Raw genomic sequence first — 20,309 nt, 5'->3', positions numbered from 1 at the left:
ACACAAGATAACAGCTGCCTGGTAGATCTAAGAACAACACTCAATAGTAAAAACCCATGTCTCACTGAGACACATTCAGTTACATTGAGGAGGAAAAACAGCAGCCTGCCAGAAAGCATTTCTCTCCTACAGTGCAGGCACTAGTCACATGACCAGGGGCAGCTGGGAAATTGACAAAATGTCTAGCCCCAAAATTGAATATAAAAAAATCTGTTTGCTCTTTTGAGAAATGGATTTCAGTGCAGAATTCTGCTGGAGTAGCACTATTAACTGATGCGTTTTGAAAAAAACATGTTTTCCGATGACAGGATCCCTTTAAACATATTTTACTCACTTAATGGGATGCTGCCATTGCATTCACTTTCACAAAATCATGCACACTTCCTTTCTAGTCTATGTATTTCTAACTTCAAATGTTTCTGTTGTAAACATGTATTTTACATGTGGCTGATGCTACAGGGGGACCAAATTCAGCCCCTAACTTGGGCAGTAGCCTCCTCTCCTTTTTGCATCCGGAACTGCTGTGTTGCTCCGGCACAAACACAACTCTGAAAATGTTGGTGTGAAATGCAAAGTCTTGAAATTCTTTGCCAAAATTCACGGGAAGGCAAATGTATCAAGGGTCGAATTTCGAATTCATGCAAGTTTTTTTTTTTTTTTAACTCACATGAATTAGATTTTACTCGAAATTCAATCAGGGGTTATTTATTAAAAAAATTGAAAATGTAAAACCCGGACACATTTAAATGACCCGAAAACTCAAATCTAATTCAATTCAAATTCGATCAAACTTGATTCAAGTTTCAAATTCGAATGTCAGGAAGGCTACAAACATCTCCAAAATGATCACTGGACCTCTCCCATTGACTTATACAGGTTTTAGGTGGCGAATAGTCCAATCGAATTCTTAGGTCCAGAGGATGATAAATCTTGAAAATCGAATTAGAACTCGAATCGAGTTTGGATAATTCCCTAGTCGAATTTGACAGTTTTGACCATAAAAAAAAAATCCGAAATTTCAATTTGACCCTTAATAAATCTGCCATTGAGTGTGTTCTCATCAGAGCCAACCCAATGGTTCTGGATGCAGAGAGGAGGCTACAGCCTGCATTGGTGCAGAAATCGGTAAGCAAACTGATTTTGCATACCTCCCAACCGTCCCTTTTTCGGAGGGACAGTCCCTCTTTTGACAGCTCAACCTGCAGTCCCTCATTTGTAATGGAAGTCCCTATCTTCTCTGCACTGAACAGCCAGAAAAAGAAACAAAGTTTCTAACTTAATTGGCTTTTAGCAGAGAGCACAGAACAGCTAACAGGTGCAAATAAGATACTTTGTAACAATTTTGAGACACAAAAAAACAGTTTAGATAAGGAGAATTATTTTCAAACTTTTATAACCTGCCAAATTTTGTAAAATGAACGCGGTATTAGGAGGTGTGGCCACAGAAAGGGGCGTGGTCAAAAATGGCTGCGCTACATGCTAAATACATTTTTGTCCCTCTTCTTACTTCCAAAATGTTGGGAGGTATGATTTTGGCCCCCATGTGGCACTAGCTTAACGGGATGCTGCCATTTCATAATCACCCTCCCTTGATTGCTCCTTAAACAAAATTGTGTACCTTTTGACCGTCACTTCGTTTGCATCTCTGAAGCCCGGCATTACAGCAAAGAGTGCACATGATTCTGTGAACTCATTCAAGGGTGTTGCACATATTTCCACTCACTTAATTGGATGCTGCCATGGAATAATCATCTCCCTTAAAGGAGAAGGAAAGGCTAAAATTAAGTAAGAAAAGGTCTATATAAATACACCAGTAAACCCTCAAAGTAATTCTGCTCTGAGTCCTCTGTAAAAAGAAACACAGCATTTCTTTCCTTCTATTGTGTACTCACGGGCTTCTGTATCAGACTTCCTGTTTTCAGGGCTAGGGCTTGAGCATGCTCAGTTTGCTCCTCTCTTCCTCTCCCCCTCGCTCCTCCCCTCCCTGCTGTAATCTGAGCCCAGAGCTATGAGTGAGCAGGGAGAGACTCAGGCAGGAAGTGATGTCACACCAAGCTAACATGGCAGCTGCTATCCTAAACAAACAGAGAGCTTCTAGATCTGTTTACTTAGGTATGGTAAAGCATTCTACAGAATAAATATAGTCTTATAGCTTGTACTATTGTGGCTAATCTATTGGCAATAAACAGCTTCGGTAGCTTTCTCCTTTAATAACCCAGGCTTTCCTGTTTGTAATGATTACTTTTTTGCTTTTATACATATATGCATTTTACAATGTCTGCGGTTTCATTTGCTGTGCGTCACCTAAGCTTTCTTAGCTCTTCCATTGTCACAGCTAAACCAGCAGAAGGACTTTAAATATAAAAGTGAATTGCCTGAAACTCTAAACCTGAGTGTATATTTAGGATTTATGCCTTCCAAGCAAGACAGCGCTACCATTTATTGTCCCCAGGAAGGAAACAGAGACTAAGAATAGACACCATACAAGCACACAAAAGTAACTCACTTTCAGAAGGAGATTCTTTTTGCTCCACACAATTTACAACTTCACACATTCTCTTGTCTTTATCCTTCATTTATAACACTGAACCAGGGTCTCGAACTGGAGGATCTCAAGTTAAGATATTTCAGCCCACAGTCTGCGAAGAGGCTTCACTGACTTTTGTCTAGAATTGCATTATAATATAATATACATTAACTGCTGAATAATTTAAAATTGCCAACATTTATTTTTAGGCGAAGCTCCCCTTTAATTACTTAAATGCCTAAAGACGTTTTTGGGGGGTAATGTAATAAAAGTATAAAAAAAAGAAACAAAATGACACTATGTCTAAAAACCAAAAGTAGCAAATAAGTAACTGTTTGAAGGCAAGCATCTGATTGGTTGCTATGGTTTACTAGTAATGATGGGCGAATTCGCAGCGAATTTGCCCAGTTCGCCACCAGGGAATAAATTCGCAAATTTTCCTACAAAAATTCATGGCGAAAATTCCGGTGACAGTTTCGACGTCGTCAATGGCTCCGACGCCCATTTAGACAGACGGTGGTCCATTTACTTTAATGGGCGCCAGCGTCAACTTTGACGACGGTGAATTGTCCACTGCGTAAAAATTGCAGTTTCGTGAATTTTTCGCTGCAAAGTGAAACGGGACAAATTCGCCCATAATTAGTTACTAGACTTGGTGCAACCTTGCCGACGTTTATTACATTACCCCAGTTAAATCTATGGCATTCAAGGGCTTACGCATGAACAAAATGAGCACATATTCACAGATGAGAGCAATACACAATAAACAAATATGTATAGATAGATCTATTTATATATATATATATGACATTTATTATTAAAGAACTTCCAAGCGATTCTCTTCAAAGAAGAAGAAAAAAAAAGTGTATTTTCTTGTGCTTTCAAAATTGAGTCCATATCGCTTAGATTTTGTTTCAAAGCGAAAAAAACACGATCTGCTTATTCTATTCAAATAAGAGTTCAACGTAGTGTCGTGGCACCACCGTAATATTCCACGTATATAATAATCCAGGGCAGCGAGACATCGGCAGGAGTACAATTCCTTTGTATCTGCATGTAAACATAGGTTTGAGTGAGACTGGATGCGGGAGAGAAGGAATGTGGACACTGGGAAATAAAGAGAGAGGGCAAGGCTGTTTTCTTTCTTACACGTAGAAAACAATCTGGCGACGGGGTCGGGATCCACTACAAGTAGAGGAACGATGGAGAAGGCATCCACTTGCAAGCAGAGCTTGAGTCACAAGCCACATGGCCTGTTGCGATAGTCCGTATGGTTGGGGGGGGGGGTAGGTTAGAACTGGCTTGTACTGCTCGGATCACACTGTAGCAACCGGACGATCGAAGGATCACTCTTGGCACCTTTAATAAACTCTTCAAGGGAAAGTTTACCTAAAATAGGTGGAAAAAAAGAACGGAAGGTGAATTTTGTTGACCTGGTGTTCAGTTGACCTCACAAGTAGGGTTGCCACAAGGCCAGTAAAACACCTGCCAAGGCCGGGGTTGGTATTACAAATTTATTGGCAACATAGTAATAACCTTAACAAAACCGCTTGGCCCACCCCCAATCTGCAGGAAACGTAACTTTTTTCCTCCTTCTGTCCATCGCTGTGGCATGGCTCCACCCCCTTTGCATCACAGCCCGCCCCTATTGTTCCCGCCCCGACCACCAGCCGGTACAAATTTTATGAAAAGGTGGCAACCCTTGTTTCAGGGAATCTGCCCATAAAAGTGGATTCTGCCTTTTCCTTTCTCTGCTATTGCTCCGTCCCTTGTTCCCATAAGCCGCCTTATCTCTTCTCAATGCCTTCCTCCCAACTGTCCCGTTTTTAGAGGGACAGTCCCTCTTTTGACAGCTCAACCCGCAGTCCCTCTTTTGTACTGGAAAGTCCCGTTTTTCTCTGCACTGAACAGCCAGAAAAAGAAACAAAGTTTCTAACTTAATATGCTTTTGGCAGAGAGCCCAGAACGGCCACAGCAGCAGATAAGATACTTTTGTAACAATTTTAAGATAAGCAAATAAGTAATTGTAACAATATAAGAGAACAGGTCCCTTGGGAGAAGTTACTCACAGTTTAAAGTAGGGATGCACTGAATCCAGGATTCGGTTCGGGATTCGGGCAGGATTCTGCCTTTTTCAGCAAAATTCGGCTGAATTCTTCTGTCCGGCTGAACCGAATCCTGATTTGCATATGCAAATTAGGGACAGGGAGGGGAATAACGTGACTTTTTGTCATGAAACAAGGAAGTAAAAAATGTTTTCCCCTTCCTACCCCTAATTTGCATATGCAAATTAGGATTCGGTTCGGTATTCGGGCAAAACATTTGCGATGCATTTGGGGGTTCGGCCAAATCCAAAATAGTGTATTCAGTGCATCCCTAGTTTAAAGGGTAATTCACCTTCATTAGCAAAACTGTAATAACTGAAAAAAAACACAGAAATATGTTCAAACTTTCAGAACCTGCCAAATTTTTTAAAATGAACATGGTAATTAGGGGGCGTGGCCACAAAAATGGATATGGTCAAAAAAATTTGCTGCGATACACGCCAACTTTTTTGTCCTTCTTTTTATTTCCAAAATGTTGGGAGGTCAAGTTGCTTAGTAATAAAGAGCTGTCAAAGTATAATATTTAGGGATGTGCTTTTAAGTGGCCATACATGGACTGATATAAGCTGCTAACACGTTCCGACTGCATTTACCTCTGTTTCTAAATGAAAATAATAATCGCAGAGATGTGGATATACAGATATGGGACTGTTATCCAGAATGCTCAGACCTGGGGGTTTCCAGATAACAGATCTTTCCATAATTTGGGTCTTCATACTTTAAGGGGCAGATTTATTAAGGGTCAAATTGGAAATTAGAGTTTTCAATTTTCTTTTTTTGGTCAAAAACTCTCAAATTTCGAATTGTGAATAATCCAAACTCTATTCCAATTTTAATTCAAATTCGAATTTCGAAATTTATCAAACCTATACCCTGGGAATAATTTGAATTTGACTATTCACCACCTTAAACCTGCCGAGTTCATGTAGAAGTCAATGGGAGAGGTCCAGTGACCAATTTGAAGATGTTATTAGCCTTCCTGACATTCCAGTTTTTTTTTCGGAGAACAAACTCAATTCGAGTTTAGTCAAATTCGATTCAAGTTTTCAGTCAGTAATATTAGTTTGAGTTTTAGATATTCGCTTTTTTTTTCTTAAATACTCTCCCAACTGAATTTCTAGTATATTCGAATTTATTAGAGTTAAAAGAAAAAAACTCGCATGAATTCAAAATTAGACCTTTGATAAATGGGCCTTTAAAAGTCTACTAAAAAATTATTTACACATTAATTAAACCCAACAGGATTGTTTTGTTTCCATTAATGATTAATTATATCTTAGTTGAGATCAAGTATAAGCAACTGTTTTATTAAAGGAGAAGGAAAGCTCCAAGACAGTCTATTGCTAACAGATTAGCCACAATAGTGCAAGCTAGAATGCTATATTTCTTCTGCAGAATGCTTTACCATACCTGAGTAAACAGCTCTAGACACTGTCTCTGTTTGTTTAGGATAGCAGTTGCCATATTAGCTTGGTGTGACATCACTTCCTGCCTGAGTCTCTCCCTGCTCACTTACAGCTCTGAGCTCAGATTACAGCAGTGAGGGGAGGAGGGAGGGAGAGAGGAGCAAACTGAGCATGCTCAAGCCCAAGCCCTGGAGGTTTATGCTGAAAACAAGAAGTCTGATACAGAAGCCCATGTGTACACAATAGAAGGAAAGAAATGTGATGTTTCTTTTGACTTTCAGGGTTTACTGGTATATAGACATTTCTGATAAAGCTTACTTAGTTTTAACCTTTCCTTCTCCTTTAATACAGAGAAAAAGGAAATACGTTCTAAAATTTTGAATTATTTTATGACAATGGAGTCTATGGGACATAAACGTCCCATCATTTCTGGATAATAGGTTTCCAGTTAACAGGTCCTATTCCAGTACTAAAAATCGAAGTAAAGGTTTCAAAATGTTTTTTTTTTTTATACAAATAAACATCAAAGTAAATAATTACTCTGAGCCGAGTTTGGCGGCTGCCATGGAACTGCCGTTTTTTTTAAACATAATAAATTAGGGAATGGAGGGAAAAAAAAAAGTCAAAAGTGTGGCTGAACATAAGGTCCTCTCTTAAATGGCATGTCGTTATCTCCTGATAATAGCCCGTTCCTATGGAAACCTGCTTATGGAGATCCGAAAGAGGATAAATGGCAAAAAATGTAATTACAAGAAAACTGCTCTTCTGTAGAGATTTATAATTATCAGGCTATTTTGACTGGTGAGTACCCAGAACATTGCTCTTTAGCCCTCCCCACCTCTTACTTGCTGAGCACAACGGCTTGTTGCTGGACACGTGAAACAGGGGTGGAACAATTCAAATGCAGCAGAGACTACTCCCCATATCTAGTTACCCCCGTTCATTTATCTCTAGGCAATGGGGAGGAGATAGACTTGCTATTGCTCTGCTTCCCCTGCAGCACTGAAGAGCAGAAAGCACATTCTGCATGGGGAAGGGCTAGACATGGAAATGTAAAAAAAAACAAAAAACATGAAACTGCCACATCCAAGAAATGCTTTCAATTGTTTTGTTAACATCCATGTATTAAATGAATTGTCCATTGCCTGAGCCAAGTACAGATTACACAATGCCTGTTGTACAGTGTCTGATCACACTTGTTAAAGGGGACCTGTCACCTAAAAAAAATATTCCTATCACATTAGTCAAGCAAAATATACTTTAATTACACTGTATAAATTATTTGAATCTTGTTTCCTTCAGTCTGGGAATTCATAATTATAGCAAGCAGGCAGCAGTCATTTTGTGGACACTGTTATTAAGACAAGTCTTGTATCATCTCAGAATCTTGTTTGTGCATCAGAATGGGGGACCTGATGTCCATCCCCATGCCCTGGTTACACAATTAAACGGTGAAGAGAACGGGGATATGTGGGGAGAGCAGTGACATCTAGTAAGTGCTGAATGGAAAGTGAAAGTAATTGTCTGCCCCGCCTCTATGCATAGAGGAGGGGCAGGCAATATTTGATTGACAGCTGTGATTTTTAAATGAGCTTACAACCACTATGGATGCTTTAAAGGGGTTGTTCACCTTCAAACAACTAGTTGGTTTCAGATAGATCACCAGAAATAATGACTTTTTCCAATGACTTTCTATTTTCTATGTGTGACGGTTTTTCTAATATTGAAGTGTAAAGTGTAATTTCTCTCCTTCTGAAGCAGCTCTGGGAGGCGGGGTCGCCGATCCTGTAAACTGTTCTAAATGGATACATTTAGTTGATACATTTCTTATCTTTGTCCCTGCTGAGCAGAATCTCTGGGTTTCATTACAGGCAGCTGTTAGACTTGATACAATTGTTGCTAATACTCCAGAGATGCTGCTGAGAATATGATCAACTCAATGTTGCAAAATTGTAACAGTTCAGAGTCTGCACCTGAATTACTGAGCTGCCAGACTCAAACACCACAGACACAAACATTCAACTTTACACTTAGATTTTGGAAAAAACGTAAAAAATAAATAATGGAAAGTATTTAAAAAAAGTCTTTATTTCTGGGGAACAATCTAAAAACAACTGAATTGAAAAAACTGTTTGGAAGGTGAACAACCCCTTTAATAAAAAAAAAGAATTTAGATTTCATGTTTAATTTGAAAAAGACTTTTATTATACAGATTTTTATGTCTGGGTGACAGCTCCACTTTAAAGGAGTAGGAAAGTTTAGAACTTAGTAAGCTTCATCAGAAAGGTCTATATAAATACAACAGTCAACACTCAAAGTAATGCTGCTCTGAGTCCTCTGTAAAAAGAAACACAGCATTTCTTTCCTTCTATTGTATACTCATGGGCTTCTGTATCAGACTTCCTGCTTTCAGCATAAACCTCCAGGGCTAGGGCTTGAGCATGCTCAGTTTGCTCCTTTCTTCCTCTCCCCCTCCCTTTTCCATGACATTCATTTAAATTTAATGGCTTTTATCCATAAGGATTCATGGGGGGAGGAGAGAATAGATGTTCAGCTTCTTTGATCTTAGGACTGTTATCTAACCATTTAGGGCAGAGACCCACGTTTGGGGAGATTACAAATCTCCTCTTCTTCGCGGCGACTAATCTCCCGAACTGCCTCCCCGCCGGCTAGAATGTAAATCACCGGCTGTATGGCAATCAGTGCGCTTTGTTTGCCGAAGTCACCCGAAGTTGCCCGACGAGGAAACATTGGGCCACTTCGGAAAACGAAGCGCTCCGAGTGCCATCCCGCCTTCGATTTAGATTCCCCGAAGAAGAGGCGATTTATCGCCAGGTGACTAAATCTCCCTGAATCTGAGCGGGTGTCTCTGCCCTTAAGGTGTTGGGACGGAACTGTGGCCCCTTTCGCTTCCCCATCTGCTCATGCTCCTTCCAACTACCATAGGGGGCACCAGCAGCTGACATTTCAGTTTGGACTGACCGAGTGGAGTCTGATAGGCCCATACTTTATGCATGCAGTTAATTGGTTATTATTGGTCAATTGTACAACGTTGGCAAAACCTTGACCAAAATCTACAGGGTGAGCTCAGCTCGATTACAGGTATGGGACCTGTTATGCAGAATGTTTGGGATAACAGATCTGTAATTTTGATCTTTATACCTTAAGTCTGCTGGAAAATCATGTAAACAAATAAACTCAATAGGCTGGTTTTGCTTCCAATAAGGATTAATTATATCTTAGTTGGGATCAAGTACAAGCTACTGTTTTATTATTACAGAGAAAAAGGAAATAATTTTTTCAAAATCTGGATTATTCGGATAAAGTGGGGTCAATCTGAAATGGCCTTTTCATATTTCAGAGCTTTCTGGATAACTGGTTTCCAAATAATGGATCCCCTACCTGTACTGCATGCACCTCTACCGACAACAGAGTATTATTGAAAGCAGATATCACAACTCTTCTTACCATCGTTATTTGTGTCCATTTGCTTAAAGATCTTGTCTGTTCTTTTTTCTGGAGTGGATTCATCTTCTGGCATTTTCATCACTGATGAGACCATCTTGTATATTGCCTGCAGGGGAATAAACACTGGGTGTAAATAAAGAGTTAAAATTAAGGTATAAGGGGGGGTAGTAGTAGTCCCAAGTATTGTTCAGGGCAGTGCCGGGCCAAGTCAGTCGGGCGCCCAAGGCAACCCGACCGACTACATTGCCCCCTTCTGAAGTGTGCGCGCGCACGGGCGATCAAGCGCAGAAGACGATCGTGCGCATGAGCAGAAGAGTGCGCGCCTAGGATTACATCGATTGCTGCTACAGGTATGGAAAGAAGCGTCCGAACTAGGGGCAAGGCGCAGAAGAGGTACGGTGCCTGGCGCCCCTCCACATTTGCGCCCTAGGCACGTGACTCTTCTGCCTACCCCTAGTTCTGGCCCTGGTTCAGGGATTGGAGGGAATCATATGTTTTAATGCAACGGTCTAATACTAATATTCAAATTTAAATTATAGGATAAACGTAGGAAAATATGGAAGTCTCATAATTATGACTTTATGGGGCAGATTTATCAAAGGTCAAGGTGAATTTTCGAACAAAAAAAATGTGAATTTCAAGCTATTTTCTGTGTACTTCGACTAGGGTATAGTCCAAATTCGATTCGAATTTGAAAAAAATTAGAAAATTAGAATATCAAAATTTATTATGTATTGTCTCTTTAAAGTGGACCTGTCACCCAGACACAAAAATCTGTATAATAAAAGTCCTTTTCAAATTAAACATGAAATCCAATTTCTATTTTTTAATAAAGCATTCATAGCTGTTGTAAGCTCATTTAAAAATCTCAGCGGTCAATCAAATATTGTCGCCACTCCTCTATGCCCGTGGCATAGAGGCGGGGCAGACAATTACTTTCACTTTCCATTCAGCACTTTCTAGATGTCACTGCTCTCCCCACATTCCCCCGTTCTCTTAACCATTTAATTGTGTAGCCAGGGCATGGGGATGGACATCAGGTCCCCCATTCTGGTGCACAAACAAGATTCTGAGATGATACAAGACTTGTCTTAATAACAGTGTCTACAAAATGGCTGCTGCCTGTTTGCTATAATTTTGAAATCCCAGACTGAAGGATGCAAGATTCAAATAATTGATATAGTGTAATTAAAGTTCATTTTGCTTGACTAATGTGATAAAATAGGAATTTGAATAATTTTTTTGGGTGACGAGTCCCCTTTAAAAAATTGACTTCAACCATTCGCCATCTAAAACCTGCCAAATTGCTGTTTTAGCCTATGGGGGACCTCCTAGAACCTATTTGGAGGCAATTGGTGGACTTTGAAAAATCAAAGTTTTTTTGTGGAAAAACTTTGAATCAAATTCAATCGCATGTGCTATTCCTTCGATTTGTACGATTCGAATTCGGCTGAATACGGACCTATTCGACAAAAAAAAAAACCCTTAATTTCGGTTGATCTTTTTGAATTTGAATTTTGACGTTTTTTCAATTCGAAATTCGACCCTTGATAAATATGCCCCATAATCTCATAATTATGACTTTAAAAAAATCGAAACTGTGACTTTTAATCTCATAATTATGAGTTTTAAACTCGTAATTATGACTTTTAATTTCATTATTTTGACTTTTAATTTCATAATTATGACTTTTAATGTCATAATTATGATTTTTAATCTCGCAATTATCACTTTTAATCTTGTAATTATCACTTTTAATTTCATAATTATGATTTTTAATCTTGTAATTATGAATTTTAAACTCATAATTATGACTTTTAATCTCGTAATTATGACTTTTAATATCATAATTATGACTTTTAAACTCATAATTATGACTTTTGAAAGTCATAGTTATGACATTAAAAGTCATAATTATGAGTTTAAAAAAAAAAAAGTCATAATTCATCAGATTTATTTTTTTTTGCTGGCCCCAGTGCTCTTCTATAGGAAAAAGACCATGTTCTGGCCATTAATTGACAGACAGCAAATTGTACGAAATTGTCCTGACAATAATAGTGACAGTCACCCATTGATATTGTCAGACAGGCGATACGTGCAGATATATTATCTTTATCCGACAGAAATCTTCTAACCTTTCCAATCAACAAAACAACCATAAAATGTGTTGACTATTTGAACATTTCTTATTCTATGTTTTCTTGTTCATTTTGAACTTGGCACCCTATTGTGTAACTTGTAATACATTTTCGAGACTGCAGGATAGGAGCTGCCATGTTGTTTTATTTTTGCTGCTCATTGTGAAAATATTTGAACTAAAAAAAAAACAAATTGCCAAAAAACAAAAACTGTTTCCCCATACCTGTCATGGATAGGCAATGGCGACTTTCCTATAGGCAGACGAAATCCTATTCTTTCACAATGGAGTGACAACGGATTGCGTAACTTACATGACATAATGGACAACAAATATGCAATGTACTCCCAAGATAAATTGAAAGAAAAATTCCTATTCACGACACAGCACGTGTTTTTAACTCTCCAAATTCTCCACTTTGCAACTAGTGTAATTAGGAAAATCCCTTTCAACCAAATCTGGAAAAATAAACATATAAAACAAACGACTTCACAACTATATCAAATCATCAGAACGCTAATTGATATAGACAATGAACAAAGACCAGGCTTTAAGGTGGCCATACACGGGCCGATAAAAGCTGCCGACAGACAGTGTATGGGCCCCCCGACAGGCTTCACCGATCGAGATCTGGCCGAAAGTCGGCCAGATCTGGATCGGATGGGACAAAAAATCCCGTCGGATCGCGGCCGCATCTATTCGTTGATGCGGTCCCGCGATCCGACCGCCCATTAGGCATCGTTAGGTGGGCATATCAGAGGGAGATCCGCTCGTTTGGCGACATTGCCAAACGAGCGGATCTCTCAGTGTATGGTCACCTTTACATGGACAGCTGACATTCCAAATACTGTAACGTCCAAAATTTTCCAACAACACACAAATGTTATGAGGCTACTTCCAGTCAGTAGATATCAGGAAATGGCTCTCCAAATACTTCACAATTCTTACTGAACTCCAGCCTGGAGACACAAAATGGGAAATCTGCCCTCTCACAACTACCTCAGATGTCAATCACCCAAAGCAGATTTGATCCATACTTTATGGTCATGCCCCTCACTTAAAAACTTTTGGACGGATGTAACAGAATATGGTGCTCAGATAACTGGTATACCTTTTCAGGCACATTTAGAATGGGCAATGTTTAGCAATGATACAACTTACACGCAGTTAAAGGAAAACTATACACCCAAACAATGTAGGTCTCTATTAAAAAATACTAGGGGTCATTTATCAACTCTGGGCAAATTTACCCCTGAGCAGTAACCCATAGCAACCAATCAGATTGCTGCATTCATTGTTCTACTTGCAGCTGGCTTTAAAAAGCTAATCACTGATTGGTTGCTATAGGTAACTGCCCATGGGCAAATTTGCCCAGTGTTGATAAATGTGCCCGAGTAAAGCAGCTCATGTGTAAAACCCTGCTTCATGTAAATGAACCATTATCATAATAATATACTTTTTTAGTAGTATGTGCCATTGGGTAATCATAAATAGAAAATTGCCATTTTAAAAAATAAGGGCCGCCCCCTGAGATCGTAAGATTCACTGTGCACACATACAAACCACATGTAAGGTCACATGAGCCAATTAACAGACAGACTTCTGCCTTTTGCTTCCTCACTTCTTCCTGTTACAGTTAGTGTTGTAGTATTTCTGGTCAGGTGATCTCTGAGGCAGCACAGATAGAGTCACGAAATGGTGGTTCAAGGCAAGAGATGTAAAAGGGCAATATTTATGTAAATATATATTCCAGTTTGGTAAGATTCTTTAACATGTCATTCAATTTGATATAAACTATCTGTTGCTTAAGTGTTTATTTTGGGGGTATAGTTTTCCTTTAAGAAAAACAGATAAGAATCTAATTGGAAAACTGGCAGCAGCTGCTCGGAAGACAATATTGCAGCTCTGGCTAAACAAGGATCCCCCTTCCATTACGTTAGTAAAACAGAAACTAGGCTCTCTCTTTCACATGGATTGGCTGGAAACCATGACTAACAAAGAACAAAACACCACAACATGTTTCAAGCTATGGACCCCTTACATAGAATCTTTACCACAACAAATTAGACATCTCACAGTAGAAACATTTCAGTGTACAACATGGTGTGACACGGCATTACTGACAGAAATGCCATTGGTCATGGAATTGTCCCAACATGATAGTGACCAGCCACAAGGACAAAGACGGTTGAGCCATGAACCCCCCAGGAGCCACCTAATAAACAGGTTATTATCCTCCTATTTGCATACTTCTTAATAGGGTCTTATATGCTGCTTGTCGTTAGAGCTGATACTGTTATCTTGATACTGCATATTTGATACGTTATGTTAACAGAACATCACAAGATCTCATTGTCCGGTCATGATTACATAAATGTTCTGTATGACTCTGAATAAAAACAAGTTTTTTTTAAAAAAAAAAAACAATTGGCATGGAACGAAAATTTTTAGGACAATTGTTCAGAGTTCACACACTATTCAAAATCTTCATTTTGTGTGATTAAATCAGCACCTATATGACCAGCTTTAGCTTTAACAGGACTATAAATGGAACTCTCCAAAACAAGAACATCTCTTAAACTGAACGGAGACATACTCTAAAGCTGTGATCCCCAACCAGTAGCTCCTGAGCAACATGATGCTCTCCAACCCCTTGGATGTTGCTCGCAGTGGCTTCAAAGCAGGTGTTTACTTTTGAATTCCTGGCTTGGTGGCAAGTTTTGGTTGCATAAAAATCAAGTGCACTGCCAAACAGAGACCACTTTTGGCTGGCAGTCCATAGGGATGACATAGTGGCTACTAAATAGCCAATCAAAGCCCTTATTTAAACCACCGGGGAACCTTTTTCATGCTCATGTTGCTCCCCAACTCTTTTTATAATTAAAGGTGGCTCATGGGTAAAAAAAGGTTGGGAATCCCTGCTAAGGGCAGAGACACACGCTGCAATTCGGGGAGATTAGTCGGCCGGCGACAAATCTCCTCTTCTTCGGGGCGACTAATCTCCCTGAACTGCCTCCCCTCCGCCTAGAATGAAAATCGCCGGCGGGATGGCACTTGGAACGCTTTGTTTTCAGAAGTCGACCGAAGTTTCCTCGTGAGGCAATTTAGGACGACTTTGGAAAACAAAGCGATTCGAGTGCCATCCCGCTAACGATTTTCTTTCTCGTTACCTCATTTTTGGACTTGTTGCTAATTACGCACTACTCCTTGTAGGTTCTGCAGCAGAAAGCCCGGGGCCCCAAAAGGGTGTCGTGAACACCGGAATCCACAGGGGTGCCCTGTGCATCCGAGTGTACCCACGGCTACTAAGGTTCCTAACAGACGAGTAGGTTACACTCAACAGTAGGTTACAAGCAACATGTTAATACTCTCCAACCCCTTGGATGTTGCTCCCAGTGTCCCCCCAGTATCTTTAGATACAGCTGGGCCTGTGGCCCTTTAATACGCACAATCATGGGATGTAAAAATGTAGAATCAGACGCTAAAGAAAAAATTCCATGATCAATGGCCACCTATTAACAGGCTACCAATGTTCTGGTACTGGGTAATATTCTGTACATAATCTACTTGTTATTATTTATTTACTTATTATTTCTTAATCCTAGAACTGGTAATACAGAGGGGCAGAATGAGACCCATATTGTACCTTTTGGTTCAAACTTTGAGGAAATGATCATATTGTACCAATAGATGGCAGCACAAACCAAGTACTGTGTGGGCCACGGGGGAGTCTTTCCAATGGGAAATGTAATGGTCCTGAGTAGTGATGAGTAAAAATTTTTCCCAGGTTTTGCAGCAAAAAAAGACGCTCACAGACGCCAATAGATAAAAATGTTAAAAAATTGTTGTGCGACAGTCAAAAAAGAAAAAATTGTCGCCTATACACTTCAATGCATTTTGCAAATTAGTCATGGTTTCACAAATTTTCAGCAAAGCGAAATGGATCAGATTCGCTCATCACTAGTCCCGAGTGCTCCCTAAAATCGATCACCTTAAATCATTGGTGTGGTTTTCTTTCAATTTTAAAGGAACAGTAATACCAAAAAATAAAAGTGTTTTAAAGCAATGAAAATATCATATAGTGTTGCCCTGCACTGGTAAAACTGATGTGTTTGCTTCAGAAACACTACTATAGTTCATATAAACAAGCTGCCGTGTAGTAATGGTGGAAATTGAAAAAAAGCTATATGGCACAGGTTAAATAGTGGATAACAGATAAGACCATTATGTTCTACAGAGCTTATCTGCTGTGTAACCTGAGCCTTTTCTCTTTTGAATGTCTGCGCCAAGGCTACACAGCAGCTTGTTTATATAAACAATAGTAGTGTTTCTGAAGCAAACACAGCAGTTTTATCAGTGCAGGGCAACTTTAAATCTGCCATCTCACTGGTTATGGACAATGGACTCCATTAGAACAGACAGGTTTCTATTCAAATATAATAAACATTTGGCCAAATCATTGGTTGAATAACAAGAAGTTCCCAGAAGGGATAGCTAATGAACTGTGTGTGCCAATGCTGGGCTACTGTAATCTACCGATCACCAGCCTTTTGGGCACCAATGGCTCACAGAGTCAGTAATTTGCTGTATATACGGCACAGAAACTGAGCGACCACATTCTGATAATACGGCACTGTGATGGTCTGTGGTGCTCGGCACAATTACAATGTATACAGGCGGGCATATGTACACTATAATACACCATACATGTTATGGAGACATATTAGGAATGAAGAGGAGAACCAGAAGCAGCTGGGGCAGAACTAGAACATTTTTCTATCATGTGTACAAATATAGTAAGTATGAACCCGAGCTGAAAGTCAGGAAGTGCGTTTGACCAATATTTCATCCACTGTTGCCTATTTTACTGCTAACAAAAAGGAAACGAGAATACGACAACAACCTTTTTGTCGGCACAGTTTGAAATGTGTCTACTATTGGGCCAAATAAAATATATATATATATATATATATATATATATATATATATATATATTACTGAAGGTGCCATTTATATGGAACTCAATAATAGAACAATACAGACTCCTTTTAAGAAGTTTAACAAACAAGGGAAAGTTGTGCTCACCACTAATTTTTAAAACCATTGGTCGGGGGTGCAATGAGGCTGTGACCACAAAATACATGTAGACAAATACAAGAGTCCTCTGCACTCAACCCATTATCAATATATTTAAGACATTGAGACATTTTGTGCATACTGCTACTGAAAAATGCCTTACCCTTTAAACAAAACAGGGATTGTTTGTCCATATATTGCAATATATTTAAGCTGGCCAACTACGTCAGTCCTACTGGCCAGTCCTACTGACTTTGATGTAGTTGGCCAGCTTAAATATATTGCAATATATGGACAAACAATCCCTGTTTTGTTTAAAGGGTAAGGCATTTTTCAGTAGCAGTATGCACAAAATGTCTCAATGTCTTAAATATATTAATAATGGGTTGAGTGCAGAGGACCTCTGTATTTGTCCTTTTAAAGGAACACTCAGTTTGAAAATAAAAACTGGGTAAAAGAAAAGATTTATCTAATATAGTTAGTTAACCAAAAATGTAATGTATAAAGACTGGAGTGACTGGATGTGTAACATAATAGCCAGAACATTACTTCCTGCTTTTCAGCTCTCTAACTCTGAGTTAGTCAACGACTTGAAGGGGGGCCACATGGTACATAACTGTTCAGTGAGTTTGTAATTGATCCTCAGCATTCAGCTCAGATTCAAAAGCAACAGATATGACCCATGTGGCCCCCCTTCAAGTCTCTCATTGGTTACTGCCTGGTAACCAGGGTAACCAGTCAGTGTAAACCAAAAGAGCTAAGAAGCAGGAAGTAGTGTTCTGGCTATTATGTTACACATCCAGTCACTCCAGTCTTTATACATTACATTTTTGCCTAACTAACTGTATTAGAAACATTTTTTATTTTGCACAGCCTATTTACCCAGTTTTTATTTTTACACTGAACTGTTCCTTTAAGAAGTCCCAACAGGATCACTATTGGAGATGACTATCGATTGGACACAGTGGCGTAACTATAGAGGAAGCAGACCCCACAGTCGCAGGGGGGGGGGCCCAGGGAAAAGGAGGGCCCAGACTATGGGGTCTAACAAGAAGCTAACAAGAAACCCACCCTCTTCCCCAGCCACTCTCTGCCTGGCGCATTCTAGTTACGCTACTAATTGGATGTTTTGCTTCCAATAATTCTAGCAGTGCAACAAGGATGAATCTGCTGTGTATAATGAGTTCTTCCTACTTCCTGAGCTTCCATATATTCTATAGAGGGGTACCACTTGCTCCACCTACAATGATTATCCAAATGGGTCACTAGGAAGATAAATGTATGTTTAAAGCAAACCCTCTTAAATAGTATTTATTGATACTACTGAGCAAACGATTACATAAGGGGGCTAAAATATCATGGTTAAATTCTATAATCTCTTTTTTTAAACACATAACTTCAGTCCACTAAATGTTTTTCAAAAACAATGACGTTCCTCTTACCTGCACGATTTCCAGCATCTCCCCGCGGCTGATATAGCCATTGCCGTCGAGGTCGTACATGCTAAATGCCCATTTCAGCTTCTGCTCCAGCTTCCCCCTGGAGGTGACACTAAGGGCGATGATAAATTCCCGAAAGTCTATTGTCCCATCCCCGTTAGTGTCGAACGTACGGAACACGTGCTCCGCAAACTTTGAGGCATCGCCATACGGGAAAAAGTTGGCGTAGATCTTTTTGAATTCTTCGACCGTTAAGTGCCCGGTGGGACAATCCTTCAGGAAGCCTTTGTACCATTCCTGCAATTCGTGGTCTGTGAACTCTGTGTTTTCCCGGAGATCCTGTAGCACCTCAGGCCGCAGCTTACTGTTCTGTTTCCCCATTCTGAGGGTTATTTAGACCTGAAAGCTGTAAAAGTACATTTTAATAAAAGTGCAACTGCCATTCAATATTCAAACTAATGATATATCCTGATAGTTATGTGCGAGTTATTGTTCTACAATAAGCTCCATTCCATGTGTTTGGAGTCTTATACTGGGACTAGGCCATGCACTTAAAAGTCACTATACCCTGAGGTTTTCCTTCTGAAATACAGTAGAACCCACATTTTATGTTTTTCAGGGGACCAGAAAAAAATGGTATAAAATCCAGGAAAATGTGAAATCAGAGAAATGTATTATGCATAATATATAGGTGGGACCCCAAAAAAACAATGTAAAATGAAGGAAAACAATCTGTAAAACTGAGGTTCCTCTGTATGCATAGTACTTTTGGTGGCACATATTTATGGTATCTCTATGTACAAGACATGACCTTTCTCTGGATTTTGCCATTTATTATCTTGTTCACTTGACTGTACCCCAAGTAGTGCAATACCATGCTCCATTAGATCCCCCCAATCAGTGGCTCTTGAGTAACATGTTGCTCTCCAACCCCGTGGATGTTGCTCCCAGTGGCCTCAAAGCTGGTGCTTATGTTTGAATTCCAGGCTTGGAGGCAAGTTTTGGTTGGCATAAAAATCAGGTGTACTGCCAAACAGTCTCCTGTAGACTACCAATCCACATAGGGGCTACCAAATGGCCAATCACAGCACTTATTTGGCACCCCAGGAACTTTTTGCATGCTTGTGTTGCTCCTGGGGTTTTCCAGATAAGGGGTCTTTCCCTAATTTAGATCTTCATACCTTAGGAGAAAATCATGTTAACATTAAATAAACCCAATTGGCTGGTTTTGCTTCCAATAAGAATTACTTATATCTTAGTTTGGATCAAGTACAAGCTACTGTTTTATTATTACGGAGAAAAAGGAAAACATTTTAAAAATCTGGATTATTTGGATATAATGGAGTCTATGGGCGATGGCCTTTCCATAATTCTGAGCTTTCTGGATACTGGGTTTCCGGATAACCGTTCCCACACCTGTACATGATTTGAAAGCTTTGTGTAGGTTGCTGCGACTACATAAGTATTTGATGATGATCTCTATGTACAATGTAAATGCTGCCAGCTGGGACATGGGGCAACAGTTAGTTTAAAACACATTTAAAGGACGAGGAAAGTTAAACTAAAGAAGTAGCTAGAAATGTTGTACATTATGTTTTGTGCTTCTGTACCAGCCCAAGGCAACCACAGCCCTTTAGCAGTAAAGATCTGTGTCTCCAAAGATGCCCCAGTAGCTCCCCATCTTCTTTTCTGCTGATTCACTGCACATGCTCTGTGCTGCTGTCACTGACTGAGCTTAGGGACCCACTCACAATATACAGTACACATAGAATAGAAATGTCACAATATAATTAGTAATTAATAAAGATAATTACTACATGGCAGCACAAAAACCAGTGCAATTAGCATCAGAATTTAATAATCAGCAAACCTGTAGCATCAGCTTATATTACAGGGGAAGCTCATTTTCTGCTGGATAATTAGTGACGAGCCCTAAGCTTAGCTTCTCAACAGCCAATCAGAGCCCACTGAGCATGTGAGTGTCACAGACACTTGACCCCCTGTGACAAGTTTGAAGTCCTGGATCATTGCTGCTATTGACAAGCTGAAACTTTAGGCTGGTGCAATAAGTTCTGTATATAAAACATGGCATTTTTACCCTATTCATTTGTAGGGTTTAGTTCTCCTTTAAAGACTGACCTTTCCCCTTTA

At 39.6% G+C, this 20,309-nt stretch overlaps 1 protein-coding gene across 2 annotated transcripts in view; it reads right to left on the bottom strand.

The window, feature by feature from the left end:
• Positions 1 to 2,713: 2,713 nt before the first annotated feature.
• The window catches only part of hpcal1.S (hippocalcin-like 1 S homeolog), an 88,749-nt gene continuing 71,153 nt past the window's right edge, over positions 2,714 to 20,309 (bottom strand). For both annotated transcript variants that reach the window (XM_041565056.1, XM_018265939.2), the window contains 3 exons: positions 18,162 to 18,564; positions 9,507 to 9,612; positions 2,714 to 3,916 (listed from right to left, as the gene is read on the bottom strand). In XM_041565056.1, coding sequence (XP_041420990.1) covers positions 3,819 to 3,916; positions 9,507 to 9,612; positions 18,162 to 18,539 — 582 coding nt within the window. In that variant the 5' untranslated portion in view covers positions 18,540 to 18,564 and the 3' untranslated portion in view covers positions 2,714 to 3,818. The remainder of the gene's footprint in view (positions 3,917 to 9,506; positions 9,613 to 18,161; positions 18,565 to 20,309) is intronic.

The sequence above is a fragment of the Xenopus laevis genome, chromosome 5S, assembly GCF_017654675.1.
Source record: "Xenopus laevis strain J_2021 chromosome 5S, Xenopus_laevis_v10.1, whole genome shotgun sequence".
NCBI classification, from domain to species: Eukaryota; Metazoa; Chordata; class Amphibia; order Anura; family Pipidae; genus Xenopus; species Xenopus laevis.
The sequence above is the reverse complement of the archived record's forward strand: the minus strand, read 5'-3'. Positions and strand labels throughout refer to the sequence as shown.